At 35.2% G+C, this 13,522-nt stretch overlaps 1 protein-coding gene across 1 annotated transcript in view; it reads right to left on the bottom strand.

Moving 5' to 3' along the window:
* Positions 1-13,522, bottom strand: part of CRIM1 (cysteine rich transmembrane BMP regulator 1) — a 180,130-nt gene that overhangs the window by 29,127 nt on the left and 137,481 nt on the right. Inside the window, exon 8 of the mRNA XM_032183698.1 lies at positions 5,723-5,851. Coding sequence (XP_032039589.1) covers positions 5,723-5,851 — 129 coding nt within the window. The remainder of the gene's footprint in view (positions 1-5,722; positions 5,852-13,522) is intronic.

The following is a 13,522-nucleotide window of genomic DNA, read 5'->3' as shown; positions in this document are numbered from 1 at the left end:
GAGACAGGTAGGTGCACCCACCTAACTTTTCTCAAACCTTCTAATTGTGTGCTCCAGTTTTCCACAATTGCTTCTAAAGGTCTCACACCAATTCCCAATTCACTGTTAAACCCGAATTCTGCACTAAAATTCCACTCCTCTCCATCAGCTATGAAAGGAAATGTTATGACCCAACAAAATACTGATGTTCATGCTGCAGATGCCTGCTAGTAACAACTTTTTCACTCCATGATAGGATATGTTCTACACATTTAAGGTATCAGAAATTCTTCAAAGATATTTCTGTATTTATACGGAATGTATTTGGATGGGATGGCTTGTTTTATGTCTATAGAACTGTGCAACCATATAACTTAAAAAGAATTCTAATTTTTGAATACTGATTTCACCGATTGTGTTGACAGACAAAACAGACCACAACACAATGTGGATGATGATGATACACTATAATGTGCATGGAAAACAACTTATCTCTACAGCCTTCTACTTGCATTTGTCCAAAAGCAATTTGCAATTAATGAAATTACATGACTACTGCATCCTGTAACTGCAAAGGTAAGCCCTTCTGTATGAAGCCAACTAATTTTAAAATTTACAAAGATACTCTAATTTTAGTAAGACCTGAAGGGTTTAAACATACTAAAGCCAAGCATGCTTTCATTTATACCCTGAATAGTACTTCACATTTGACTCATTTGGGGGTAAAAGATTGTAGTCTATCACAGAAATCACAGGAAAGACTTTAGAGGGCTTTTTTACTTTCCATGAATACATTATAGGGAATAGACAAGAGAAGATAAACTACCAGCCCTCACTGCAGGCTCTCAGTGACAAATGACAACAACTCAGTGACAAATGCTCAACAACAACTTCCAGGTTTTAAATCTTAAATTACTGCAATTAGCACATATTATTCAATGTGCTGGTTAGTACTCTTTGGAGCAACAGGAGTCATGCCTTGAAAACATCTGATTACTGGCTTTGTTTTATTCTCCTAAATTATTCTCCTAGCCTCCTTCCAAAGACATTGCAATCCACTCCAGTCCTCTCTATGAAAGCACAGGCCTAGACACTCCAAACACAATGGCAACTGCTGCACCTATGATGCACTATGATTATTTTTTCTTGCTTACTTACTTTTTTTCTACTTATTTCTTATTCTCATATCATTTTTTTCCCTAATGCTGGAATACTCTTTTGGTTTCAGTGATGGTGTTCTGCAGCAGTGTTTCCTATTAACAGGATTATTTTTTTCCCCTTTTATATCATGTAGTGCTTCTGTACATTCCCACTTAGTGTTATCATTCCTTTTCCTCAATCATTTTTGGTTTCATCTCTACTCACTACAAGTTTTTTTTTCCTTATTAATCTGTGCTCACTCTTGGCTCAGTGGTCGTTTTTGTTCCCCCTCCCTTCTCTAACAACCGTGGTCTGCCTCTGCTTTTTGTATTTTACCTTGAATGTTTTCATTGCATGCTTTCACAGCATGTTTTTGCATTCACTGCAAAAACAAGAAAGAAGGGTAAATTACAAAGTAAACTTGTATTAAAATCATTGTGTTCTAGAAATGTTACCATTTTCTTCTTTCTTCCTTCTCTCATTCTATAATTACGGTATGAGAGAAGGAAGAAAGAAGAATGGTAACGTTTCTAGTTCACTTGAGTCAAGCTAGATAAACTTGAATCTAAATTGCAATAAAGCACCAAAAAAGTTTTGTGATATCATACTTACATAATTATTTCAAATAAATCTGCTGTACTGATTTCTGGCTCTAGGAACATAAATGAAGGTAACAGTGAGGAACAATTTATAGATTTGCTGCATGTTCTTCCTTTTTTCTTTGTCATTTTGGTTTTATTTTGACTGAAATAGCTTGAAGCATGTATATTGCAGAGGAAATAACTAAAGGGAAATTGGCAAGAACAGAAACTTAATTGGAAGGAGATTAGTGGAACTAGGAGAAGGTGACTTCAAACGGTAATGAGAGGTACCTTCTTTACTCAGACACTTTAAATCTGACTCATTTGAACAGCTCAGACCAGCAAGGAAGATGTGGGTGCAGTGTTAAGATACTGATGTTCCCAATTTAAACGTAAGTCCACATGAATCTACATGAACTTCCACATAATTCTTACATTTTTAGAGAGCCAAGATGCAACTAAACTAGTTTGGACTTGAAAGTACAGAGAACTACCGCAGTACGTTTTCAGCATATTTGACCTAAAACTGTTTTCCTCTCACTCCTCACTCACATTTGTCCAGAGCCTTGCAAGCGAGAAACATTACTTGACAGAAAAATTCTATTCCTGTCATTTTGACTGATATCCCCCAAGTGATGAAGATTTCCAAGCTGTTATTTTTCTTCATTTCTTTAGAAAATAAAGGTTTCCCTTCTCTGAATAACTTGGGAGATTTTTAAGCAATCTATAATTCAAGTTTTTTAACCGAGAAAAAGGATGACAGACAAATGATACTATTAGGTTTGCTCCTGACAGTTTGCTATTGCAAAATGAAAATAATTGCAAGCAAATCCAGCACAAGAAAAATTCCCTTGAATAGGTTCTTAGGCAGTATTTAATCAGAAACACTTCAAGCAAGAATAGAGGTGTCCTGGGATGTGGTAAGCGTACACGTGTGATCTGGTAATCTAGGACAAAAGAAACAATCCTTTGGAGCGACGGTCCTCCTGTGCAACAAACTGGAAGGTAGGACTGCATGCATAGGTGTACATGTTGACATTTACTGAGTATGTCCATATTCTTTTTTGTGTCAAACTCCTGTTAGCAAATGTTCCCTGTGACCCCGGTTAATATATCAGCAATGAAAAAATAAAGGAAATTCAAATTACCATGGTAAAAGTAGAACTTTCTAAATTCTGACTAAATTCTGATTTTGTAAGTAAAGGCATTTATGTGATAGTCTGGATGCAATAAAGTATGTGCCTTATCTTATCTTGCAGAAGATATTTTCTTTTCTCTTAACCTCTGGTATTTTTGATGGATCAACTTACGATTTCGTTTCAAGGCACCATTTTTGTGTTGTATGGACATTTTTAGTTCCTGTGCCTGAGACTGATCATTGATCCCAATGATCCTTAGACAAATTTTTTTACCCTTCTCTAGGGAGGATGTGCAAGGTGTAGCATAACTGCTATTCCATTTAGTCAAGATGCAACACACTGGCAAGAAGCTGGCTAAATGGCATAGTGGAGAAATCAGAGTAAAAAGGATGTGTGACAGCTATTTTCCAAAGGCTTCAAGTATCACAAATCCACCTGATCTAAAAGCTGTTTTATTCATTTTTAAGACCATAGCTTGTTAACAATGAAAACCAAGGAGAAATGAAGTGAAGAAAAAGTTGTTCTGTAAAAATCCAAATCTCAGCTGGGCTGGACTGATGTCTCTTAAAAACAGGCAATTTATTCACCAATCTCTTTATCAGCCTTCCTTTCCACATCTACTGATGAGGGATTTGCATATCCTTTTTCTTAATTATAGGATGTACATTCAGCTTTTTTTTTTTTCTTTTTCTGTTCTGATTTGTTTAAAACACGTTCACTTCTTTAGATCAAAAGCTAAAAACACATTTATCAAAATCATTATTCTCAATAATTTTTGTTAATTTACTTAATAAAATAAGACATAACTAATAAATCTGAAACTAATGGCATAAACAGCACTGCGTGTTTTATAAACAGGGGAAACTCCTATCCATATTTCAAAAGGTAGGAAGTAGTTCCTCTGGAAAACTATGAAAAGTCACCCTTACCACAAATACAACTCATCATTATGGTAATATGGAAATAATATCTTTGATTACTTTATTGCTTACCATCTGTTTATTTGTTATTGAGATGTCCTGTCCTTTACCTTATTGAAATGGAAAAAAAAACGCACATCTTCCCAGAAACAAGTTAAAAGTGCCAGGACAAAACCTTTTATTGCTCCTTAAGCAAAACACCAAGCCAATCTTAAAACTCACTCGCTCAGATCAACTAATAGTGTTACTTTGATTGTTTCTTCTGTGGATTCGTAGAATGGTCACACAGGTTTAGAAAGTGACTGAGAACAAATGGACTAAATAAGAAGAAGTGAAATGGCGTAACACTTGAACTGTGGAATCCTCAGAGGTTACAAGGAAGCTGCAGAGCTACAATAAAATTACACAGGAAGTTTGAACCAACACCTAGGCTGGGCTGGTGAGCACAGCAATATGTCCTCCAGCTGAGATGTCCTCCAGTTCTCTGTTTGGCAATTTCAAGAACAAACCTGACCTTGCGTTATAGTTCCTGTATAAACATTGAATTCCTAAAGAAACACATTGAGAAAATAGTTTTTTGCTACTTTACTATGAAGATGCATCATTGATACATGCAAAGTTCTCACAATCTCCAATGATTTTCATTGGGGAAAAAATAGATGTTGAATTAAAATTTGCATAAATCTTAATTCAAGCATACTTAAATAAGTTCCAGAAATAAAATTATATATGTATATGTTTGTATATATACAAACACCCCCTAAAAGTATCATTTTCAAATACTTTTGATCCTCAAAACCAATAAGCTTAATATAAGTTAATAAGTTAAAAAAAGGCTGTTTGGCAATAAGGAGTTTTTGAAGTGCACAGGCTTGGGACAGAGTGGCTGGAAATCTGTGCAGAGGGAAAAGATCTTGGGGTATTGGTCAATGCTTGCCTGAACATGAGCCAGCAGTGTGCGCAGGTGGCCAAGAAAGCCAACGGCATCCTGGCTTGTATCAGGAATAGTGCAGCCAGCAGGAGCAGGGAGGTGATCGTCCCTCTGTACTCAGCCCTGGTGAGGCCACATCTCGAGTACTGCGTTCAGTTTTGGGCCCTTCAGTACAAGAAGGGTATCAAGGCCCTGGAGCATGGAGTCCAGAAAAGGGGTATAAAGCTGGTGAAGGGCCTGGAACGCAAGTCCTATGGGGGAACTGTTTTGTTTTTTTTTTTTTTTGTCTGAAGAGAAGGAAGCACAGGAGAGACCTTATTGCTCTCTACAACTACCTGAAAGGAAGTTGTGGGGAACTGGGGCTCATCCTCTTCTCACAGGTAACTAGCGACAGGACAAGAAGGAATGGTCTCAAGTTGCGCTTGGGGAGGTTCAGGTTGGAAATTAGGAGACATTTCTTCTCAGAAAGAGTAGTCAGGCATTGGGACAGGTTGTCAAGGGAGGTGGTGGTGTAACTGTTCCTGGGGTGTTCAGGAAAAGGTAGGATGTGATACTTAGGGACATGGTTTAGTGGTTTATATTTGGTGGTAGGGGGATGGTTGGACCAGATGATCTTGGAGGGCTTTTCCAACCTTAATAATTCTATGGTTCTATGATACCTAGATGCTCTTGAACTCTTTACAAACACAGAGGAAAATGGAACATAGAAGTCTAATAAGACTTCACAAAGGGACACTATCATGAATGTTAAGTCCCAAATTATTACTTTTTTTTTTTTTTTTTTTTTTAGTTTAGCTGTTATTTTTGCCTGATTTCAGACATTTGCATTTTTCCTCCAAACACATTCCTAGCAAGCAAACAAGTAGTGTCAGAAATCAGCAACCTGTCTTTGCAAGATGAACAACTAGAAAGCACATGTATACTACTATTACAACACTCTAAAATTATGAATGAAGAAAACACCAGAATATTAACATTTTCACATACAGCTGGATATAAAATGTATAAGTCATTTTATTTTTGCATACTCACTAGTTTTGCACTGACAAATGCGGCAACCATTTTGATCCAGTTTGAAATTATAGATACAGTCTTTTTCAGTCAAAGTGCAGTTCACCAAAATCTCACAGGTGGGTGGACCTATTGTGATGTACGTTGGTTCTAAATGTAAGAAAAATAAAACAAATTTGAGATCACTTCAGCATTTTTTTTAGTTCATAAAAAGCAGACATGGTGCAACAGAAAGACAATCATTTTTAACCAATTTTGCTTCTGAATCATGAATATTCTTGGCACTTAAAAAATTCAAGAAACAGGCTTTGTTTTGAAGTGATATATGCATTACAAACTATAAATCTGCATAAAATAGAAAATAGGAGACAACCAACACAATGTTTCTGTTCACTATGAAATCAGCATTCTTGCATGTGCAGTTTAAAACTGAATGCAAAATACCTATTCTGCCCATTATTTTGCCAGAAGTATTTCACCAAAACTCCATGTAAATTCTTAGGAACTAAGTAACTGGAGCTTTCCACAGTGCTCAGTTGATTGATACTACCAAGATGCAAATCAAAGCATTTGACTCAATAGCTCATAGCTTTCCTTATGTGAATAAGATCACTTTTACTTAAATTTAAAGCACAAGAGACTGAATACCAAATGGGAATGAAAGATACACAGTGTATGAAAGGTATCTTGAAGCCATATACCATGACCATTCATTGAAAACATCACTTCTTACACAGCATAATTTGCAGTACCAAATTGCATTTTTTTTAAATTGGGGATACTATTGTCAATTATTAGATATTTATGTACAGTCTAATGCTTTATTTTGTACACCATTTAAACATTTTGGCGTATGAAATTGTTTTTGGTACATACAGTAGCCAGAAATATTTGTGCATTTTATTATACAATGTTACTATAATAAAACAAAACCCAAATATATGAAAATAGCAAGCAAGCTCAATACTACCATTAGAAAACAGGATACAGAAAGAATGAAAAATCTGGTTTCTGAAATTTCTTCTTGCTGTATGAGACTGATTTTGTCTATCTTTTGCTTTTTATAAAACTCTTGTGTTAAAGAAGCAAAGAATTTAGTTATGAACATTATTAATATTGTACTAAGCATTAGGAAACACAAAATACACAACTTTTAAATAAACAAATGTGAGCTTTCAATTCACTGTTTCAATTGTTTGGGTTTTTCTTGTTCTTCCATCTCAAGAGAAAAAGTCTTTAAAGCAATTAAGTTTTAAATAAATTCAAATAGATAAAGTGATCAATTGTGAAAATATGGAGAAGTAGTATACAAATTATCAGGACAATAAAATACTGTTTTATATAGATTTTCATGGACTGAAGATTGCCATATCTTACCACCTGCCATCCCCAAATCAAATACATTGAAAGGCAAATTTTGCTATCCTTAGAGGCTGATAGTCCTTACTCTCAGATTGAGAGTGAAACAATACTCAACGTTTATGAAGTTGCTAGAGTTGCTACACAACCAAAATACAAAATTCCCTGCTTATTGGTTCAGCATCCAGCAGGCAGCTTTTGCACCCGTGCTTTCCAGTGAAGTGAAAATTACCCCATTACAAGAATGTGCCTTTCTCTTTTCATTGTCTTATACAATTTTCTGCTTTCATAGCTTTCCCCCATCCCTTCTCTTCCCTTCACAACAGTTTATGCAGTGGCTGAACATTTTTAATCCTTTTAAAATTAGGTCAGCTAAGTACAGAGTTTGGAAGAAAAAACTGCATGATAGGCACTAGGGGGAAGTTGGAAGACTTCAGTCTTCTCTCTCAGAGATCATAGTTCAGGTTCCTCACTTTTCTGAAAGTTTTGAAATACCATTCAAATTCTGATCCTTGGGCAATTTTTGCAGGAGAATAAACATACACGACACATATCACGTGTATAAACACCAACAGCTCTGTTTAAATACAGGCTGGGAATTTGCATAAGGGCTTCTATGTGCTTTTTGACTCTATTCACTTCTAATTTAAATTATTTTTTTCAGATTTTTTTTTTTTTTAATTTTTATTTTTTCCATTGTATGGCTCTTTGCATGTACTGCATGGAAGAGAAACCATAATGAGCATTTTATTTTAGAATAAGTGAATTCCCAAACTAAACTTCTTTTAATCTCAGTGGACTCTGTTTTAAAGCTCATTCAATAATCTAAAGCACATTCATGCCTAATATCTAATATTCACAACTTCAAAAAAACATTAGTTTAGGAATGAAGAACATACCAATATACAGCAATAGCATGATATACTGCAGAAATTCCATTAATTAATCCAGTCTGTTTAGAGCAGAATATATAAACTACCTTTGCAAATAAACTAATTCTTAGCATCTGGTGCCTATTTTGAAAATCTTCTTTCCTACCTCACTGTTTTCTTTAACTAAAATATCCTAAACAAGCAAAAGACCAGAACAGATTCCCTGAAGCTACACTGGTTAATGGCCAGACGGCCCAAACCCTATACTTAAATGACAAAAATGCCACAGCACTGCTTATAATCAATGGTAGTTAAAAACACTACCAATCATTGGAGCACTAATGCTATCCAAAGCAAAATTTGTGGATGTAAGCTGGAAAAGTGAAGCAAACAGTAGCCTTACTATTTGAGTTTTTTTTTTTTTTTTTTTGGTAACTTTTTGAAGTTCTGTTTTGTGTTTTGATGCTCTTATGTCTTGGTTACCAGTACACCAATTTTGAAATTTTGCTACAAGCAGCAATATAGTATTTCTTAGCATGGACAAAAATAAACTGTTGCTATTAATTTTAAAGATTTTTGTTAGTCTTGTATTTGTTGGAGTTTATTTTGCTGTTACCTCTCACTTTTGTTTCTGCTTTCAGCATCCTGAGAGCTTCCAGGCAAGCTTACAAATCTGTTTTTGCCTTCTGCCCCTAAAGGTAAGCCCTGAGATACAGTAATTTTATATGCATGCCTGCTTCTCAATGAGCTGCAAGTACAGGACAAAAGAAATAATTTAATTCCCTACCCCCACATGTGCAAAAATGCAGTCAGAAAAAAAACTATCAAACCTTTTCACTTCGCTAGACAAGACTCAACAAATAAAGCCAGCTCTGCTGCTGCCAGGCTGCTGGCTATTTGAATAAGCAAGCAGTAGTTAGGCTTGAAAAAGCATGTATGGCCACATGATCCGATTTAGGCTTTCACTGCTGCTCTCAGTAGAAAGTGCAGAAAAAAAAGATCTAGTGCACAAATGAACAGACAATGGTGGGAAAAATGTGTGCTGTTTCTGTCTGTGTGTTTTTACAACAATAAAGCTATATTGTAGAAAGAGTGAAGAAGAAAATAAAGAGAAAGGGATTGAAGAGAGTCTGGATGATTCTTTTTTTTTTTTAATAAAACAGATTTTGCTGATGTGAAGTATCAGATTAAATGCAGATTTCTATTAGAACATCTTGTTGCCATATATACTATCTCTGAGCATGAAACTTTCTATGCTGAATTTAAGTGCAGGGGATTATTAATTTGCTTGCTATAAACTTGATCAACATTTTGAACATTTTTTTTTTATATACTTTTCACTTTGCTATAAATACTCTTCAGCTAATAACTGAAATTATAAAATTGTAAATCAAGGAGGAAAAACAAAATCATTGTCTGCATGTCCCATCCCAGAGAAAATTTTCATTACATTAGGTTTGAGAGGAGTAAATAGACAAGACAATTTTATTGTCACACAATCTGTTAACATTTAATCATACCATAGTTGAGTTTGCTATGTGACATCACTGCACATTCTCTTCCTCCTCATTTCAAGATGAGAAGTGATGCTGCTCTCAGGCTGAAGGCAGATTTAAAACATTATTTGAAATCCGGACTTATCTGAGGCACCAAACAGAGCAAAAACAAGGATACAAGGATCTGCCATTTTATTTACAAGTCACTTCAAAATTTTTGAAATCCATAGTAGATATTTCAGCTGCTGTTTGTCTATCAGTCTGCCCCACTGAACCAACTCTACAGTATGTGATCAAACCCCTGAAGGGGTTGAAATCAAAGTGCATATTTACAGGGAGAGAAGGGAAGACAGTGACATTCAAACAATACCTGGAACTGGCTTTATCAGTGCCTACATTAGCAATACTGTCACAAAACCTGGCCATCAGAAAAAAAGGGAAGTTGTCAAGGTGGAATAAGACCACTTTCATTGACATTTTTCTACCCAGGATATTTTGCAAGAGAAAGAAAAACAGTCCTCAAACCTCTCTTTTCTGCTATTTTCTGATGTTTGAGACCATCCACTTCTCCCATGAGTGATGTGACATACCTTTTGTCACAAAGAGCAGTTTCTTCTGTTGAAAACGTGAAATAATATGTATATACAGACACACAGAAGAGCATGGGATGGTGCATCTAGTCTAGAACTGTGGCTCTGACAGTGGCAACAGCCACTGTCATATGTATATGTTGTTACACTTGGATGAGTACTGGTATGCTAGGATAATGCTCTGCTGAAGTATTCAGAAATTGAGAAAAACTGATGTATCCATGTTTCAATGACACGGGGGGGAGGAGGGGGGAGAAGTTTCTAAAGATTAGAATTTTATTATACACACAGTTTGAGCATTTAAAATTATCAGAAAATAAAGAAATATACTAAAATACACTGTTGATTGTTGAAGTCTTGGAAAAAAAAAAATCCAAGACCATTTACTGCAATCTTCTTGAATTCTATTTTTTATCTGAATGGCAAAGTGAACAATTCATTAAAGATTTCAATTTTCCCTCTAATTTTGGAGATTCTCTTTACAAAATTGTTTAGTTAGTTTTAGGAGAATTAAAACAAAAACAAACAAACAAGCAAAAAAACCAACAACCTCTACAGCTGATATTGGATTGAAAATTATACAAATTTTCCTATCACCCCCTTAAATTATATAAAATTTGAACTTAGGACATTGAATTCATATCAGTGAAAGGATTCCACTGATATGCCATGTGTATTACAAGAGAGCACCAACTGTTCAGTTTTGGTTTGTGTGAAGGACAAGACGTACCTGCAGAGCTTGGCAAGTACATTCGGAGAAGTAATGCTTCCCTTCTATTTAGGACTTGTTCCACATCTGGAACAAAAGAGAGGCTGACATACCAGAGCGAGTCCACCACAGGGCCACCAAACTGGTCAGAGGCTGGAACAGGTGGCATAAGAGGACAGGATGGGAGACTGTGGTTGTTTGGCACGGAGGAGGAGGAGGACAAATGGGGGATTCTTCTGCTGTCTTGTAACTTCCTGATAGGCCAAGCTCATCTTGAGAGTGGTCAAAGGTATGATGAGAGGCAAAAAATACAAGTGTGAACATGAGAAATTACAACTTGAAACAAATTTGTTTGATCCTCTTCGACACCCATGTGGGTGGTCAAAGTCTAGCGTACTGAGGTTGTGGGATCTTCATCCTTGAAATTCCTTGGAACAAGGCCCAGAACAGCCTGCTATAAGTGGACCTGCTTTGAGCAGGAGGTAGATAATCCCTGGTCCTTCCAACCCGCATAATTCTAAGAATTTCAATTTCACACAAATTCAGGATATCTCCAGTGAAAGCAGAAATATCCTTGATGGATCGTAATCAGGGAAATACATACAATCCATGGATTAACAATTCAGTTTCTGATTGTTTTTGTATTGCTTTTACCAAATACTGATTACCTTTCTAACTCAATAAAAATATATGCTTGTCTAGTATCATCTCTCTGAAATTTACACAATGACTTAAGGAGTAGCTCTCTATTCAAGAAGCAAGATTTCTTCCAGGCAGTTAAAACAGAGCAATTCTCTCTGAAATGTTATTTGCTGACAGCAGCAACCGGCTTTAATTGGTGCCTTTTTTTTTTTTTTGTTCTCTTTTATGTTAATACCTTAAAAACATCTTATTTAGCCTATTATTATTATTATTATGACACAAAGAATACTTAGAACAAGCTTTTTTGCTTTGTTTAATTTGGAATGTAGCATTTAAAATCAAAACATGCTTTGTTTCAGACTTTGAGTCAGGGAAATTTCCCTGTGTCAAGGAAATATCTACTCCTGGCTTTTTCAAAATCGGTTTAAAGTACAGAAGTAATTGCTGTGTTCTTTTTTTTTTTTCTTTTTTTTTTTTTTTTTTCCCTTCTGCATGTTGTGAAATTTTCAAATTTGCCAATTCAATTGCTAGATTTACATTATTAAATATGAATGAATTTAAAAGCAAATACAGAACTTTTACTGCTGCTTCTAATTGACCATTAGACTGGACTGCTGTGTATCTTAACCTCAAGAAACTAGACATGTTAGGACAGGTGTTTGACACTACTGAATCAGTCCAGATTTTAATTCCACTTGCAACAGTTCTCCTCTCAAAAGAGAAGGGAAAAAAGCTGCTATTATGATAAAACTATATTTCCTTCACAAAGAAGTACAACAAAAATATAAATCAAACATGTTCATTCAATTACTTTGTTTGATTCAAGCACAATGGTTATCCCAATTAAACAGACACAGAGGGGTCTGATTTCTTCTCTTAATCATCTTCATCCATGCTCCCTGTGCGGCTCAACTCAGTATTGCTCTAAGCACACATACGCTTGAAAGCTACCAAAGTTTGGTGTAAACAGTCCCAAACATATCAGAGTATTATTTACATATGCCTATATGTAAATATTATGTTGTTTATATAATAAACTACAACACAGAGTATGGTTTGATATCAGTCAATAAATATATATCAAATAAAATATGGCAAAGAGAGGATACTTTAGACCCTGAAACTGCAAACATTTTATTTATATATGTATCTATATGTATCTTTTTTTTTTTTTTTTTTTCTGGTTACATTTTATACGTACATTTATCTATACAAAACCAGCATTTTCTGCTAACTTCACATTAACAAAGACATTTAAATCTGCATCATAGAAACATGCTCCATCAAAACATAAAATTATAAGCTCTATAGATACATTATTACAGAGCTTTAAAATTATCTCCTTTGAATACCCCAAACACAAAAATTTAAATGCGATAATTGTAGCATGAGAAGTGGGATTGTACGCTTCAACACTCTACGCTAGAACTCCACAGCCCCATTTTTCATATTCCCATCTTGTTAATGTGAACCGGTTTATAGTATAGCTAAAGGCAATCAGATAAAATAGATTAACTTATTGTGTGTATTATTAAAAAGGCTAGAACATGGAAACACATTTTCAGGGTATTGCACAGAGAAACTTTGTATCTACTGGTGAGCTCTACAGTATATTCCCCCCCTCTCTCCCCTTTTGGACCACAAAAATATTTATCGATCACAAAAAATAAAAAAAAAGATCACAAAATCCTTTGAGTATAAATGGGAAAACAAATTAATTAATTCCATAAATGAATACTGCCCACTGATACTTCCAGTACTTCTAGCAATAATTAACTATTAAGATATATATATATATATATATTTTTCTTCATTACGAAGGATAACAAGAAACTTTGCATAAAGGCCTTATTGTGATCAGCCACAAACTCAGAACATAACTCTGAAGTGTATGCATTTAATTTACAATGACTTTTAACCCCAGAGAGACGACTCATAAAATAGCAGTGCGTTCAGATTTGGCAGTGACCAGCCCTGCAACACTTGGAGAAAGTGTTAGCTATACATGAAGAGCAGTCAGCTCAGCATCTTATAGTGAGTATGAAATGAAAGCATTTTCTGGGGAAGGAAGGGAGGGAGGAAAAAATGAGTCAAAATCACATTCTATACGTGAAGAAAGACCTCTAACACCAATAATAAAGGGCATGCTTGTA

Source organism: Aythya fuligula, chromosome 3 (genome assembly GCF_009819795.1).
Source record: "Aythya fuligula isolate bAytFul2 chromosome 3, bAytFul2.pri, whole genome shotgun sequence".
In the NCBI taxonomy this organism is placed as follows: domain Eukaryota; kingdom Metazoa; phylum Chordata; class Aves; order Anseriformes; family Anatidae; genus Aythya; species Aythya fuligula.
The sequence above is the reverse complement of the archived record's forward strand: the minus strand, read 5'-3'. Positions and strand labels throughout refer to the sequence as shown.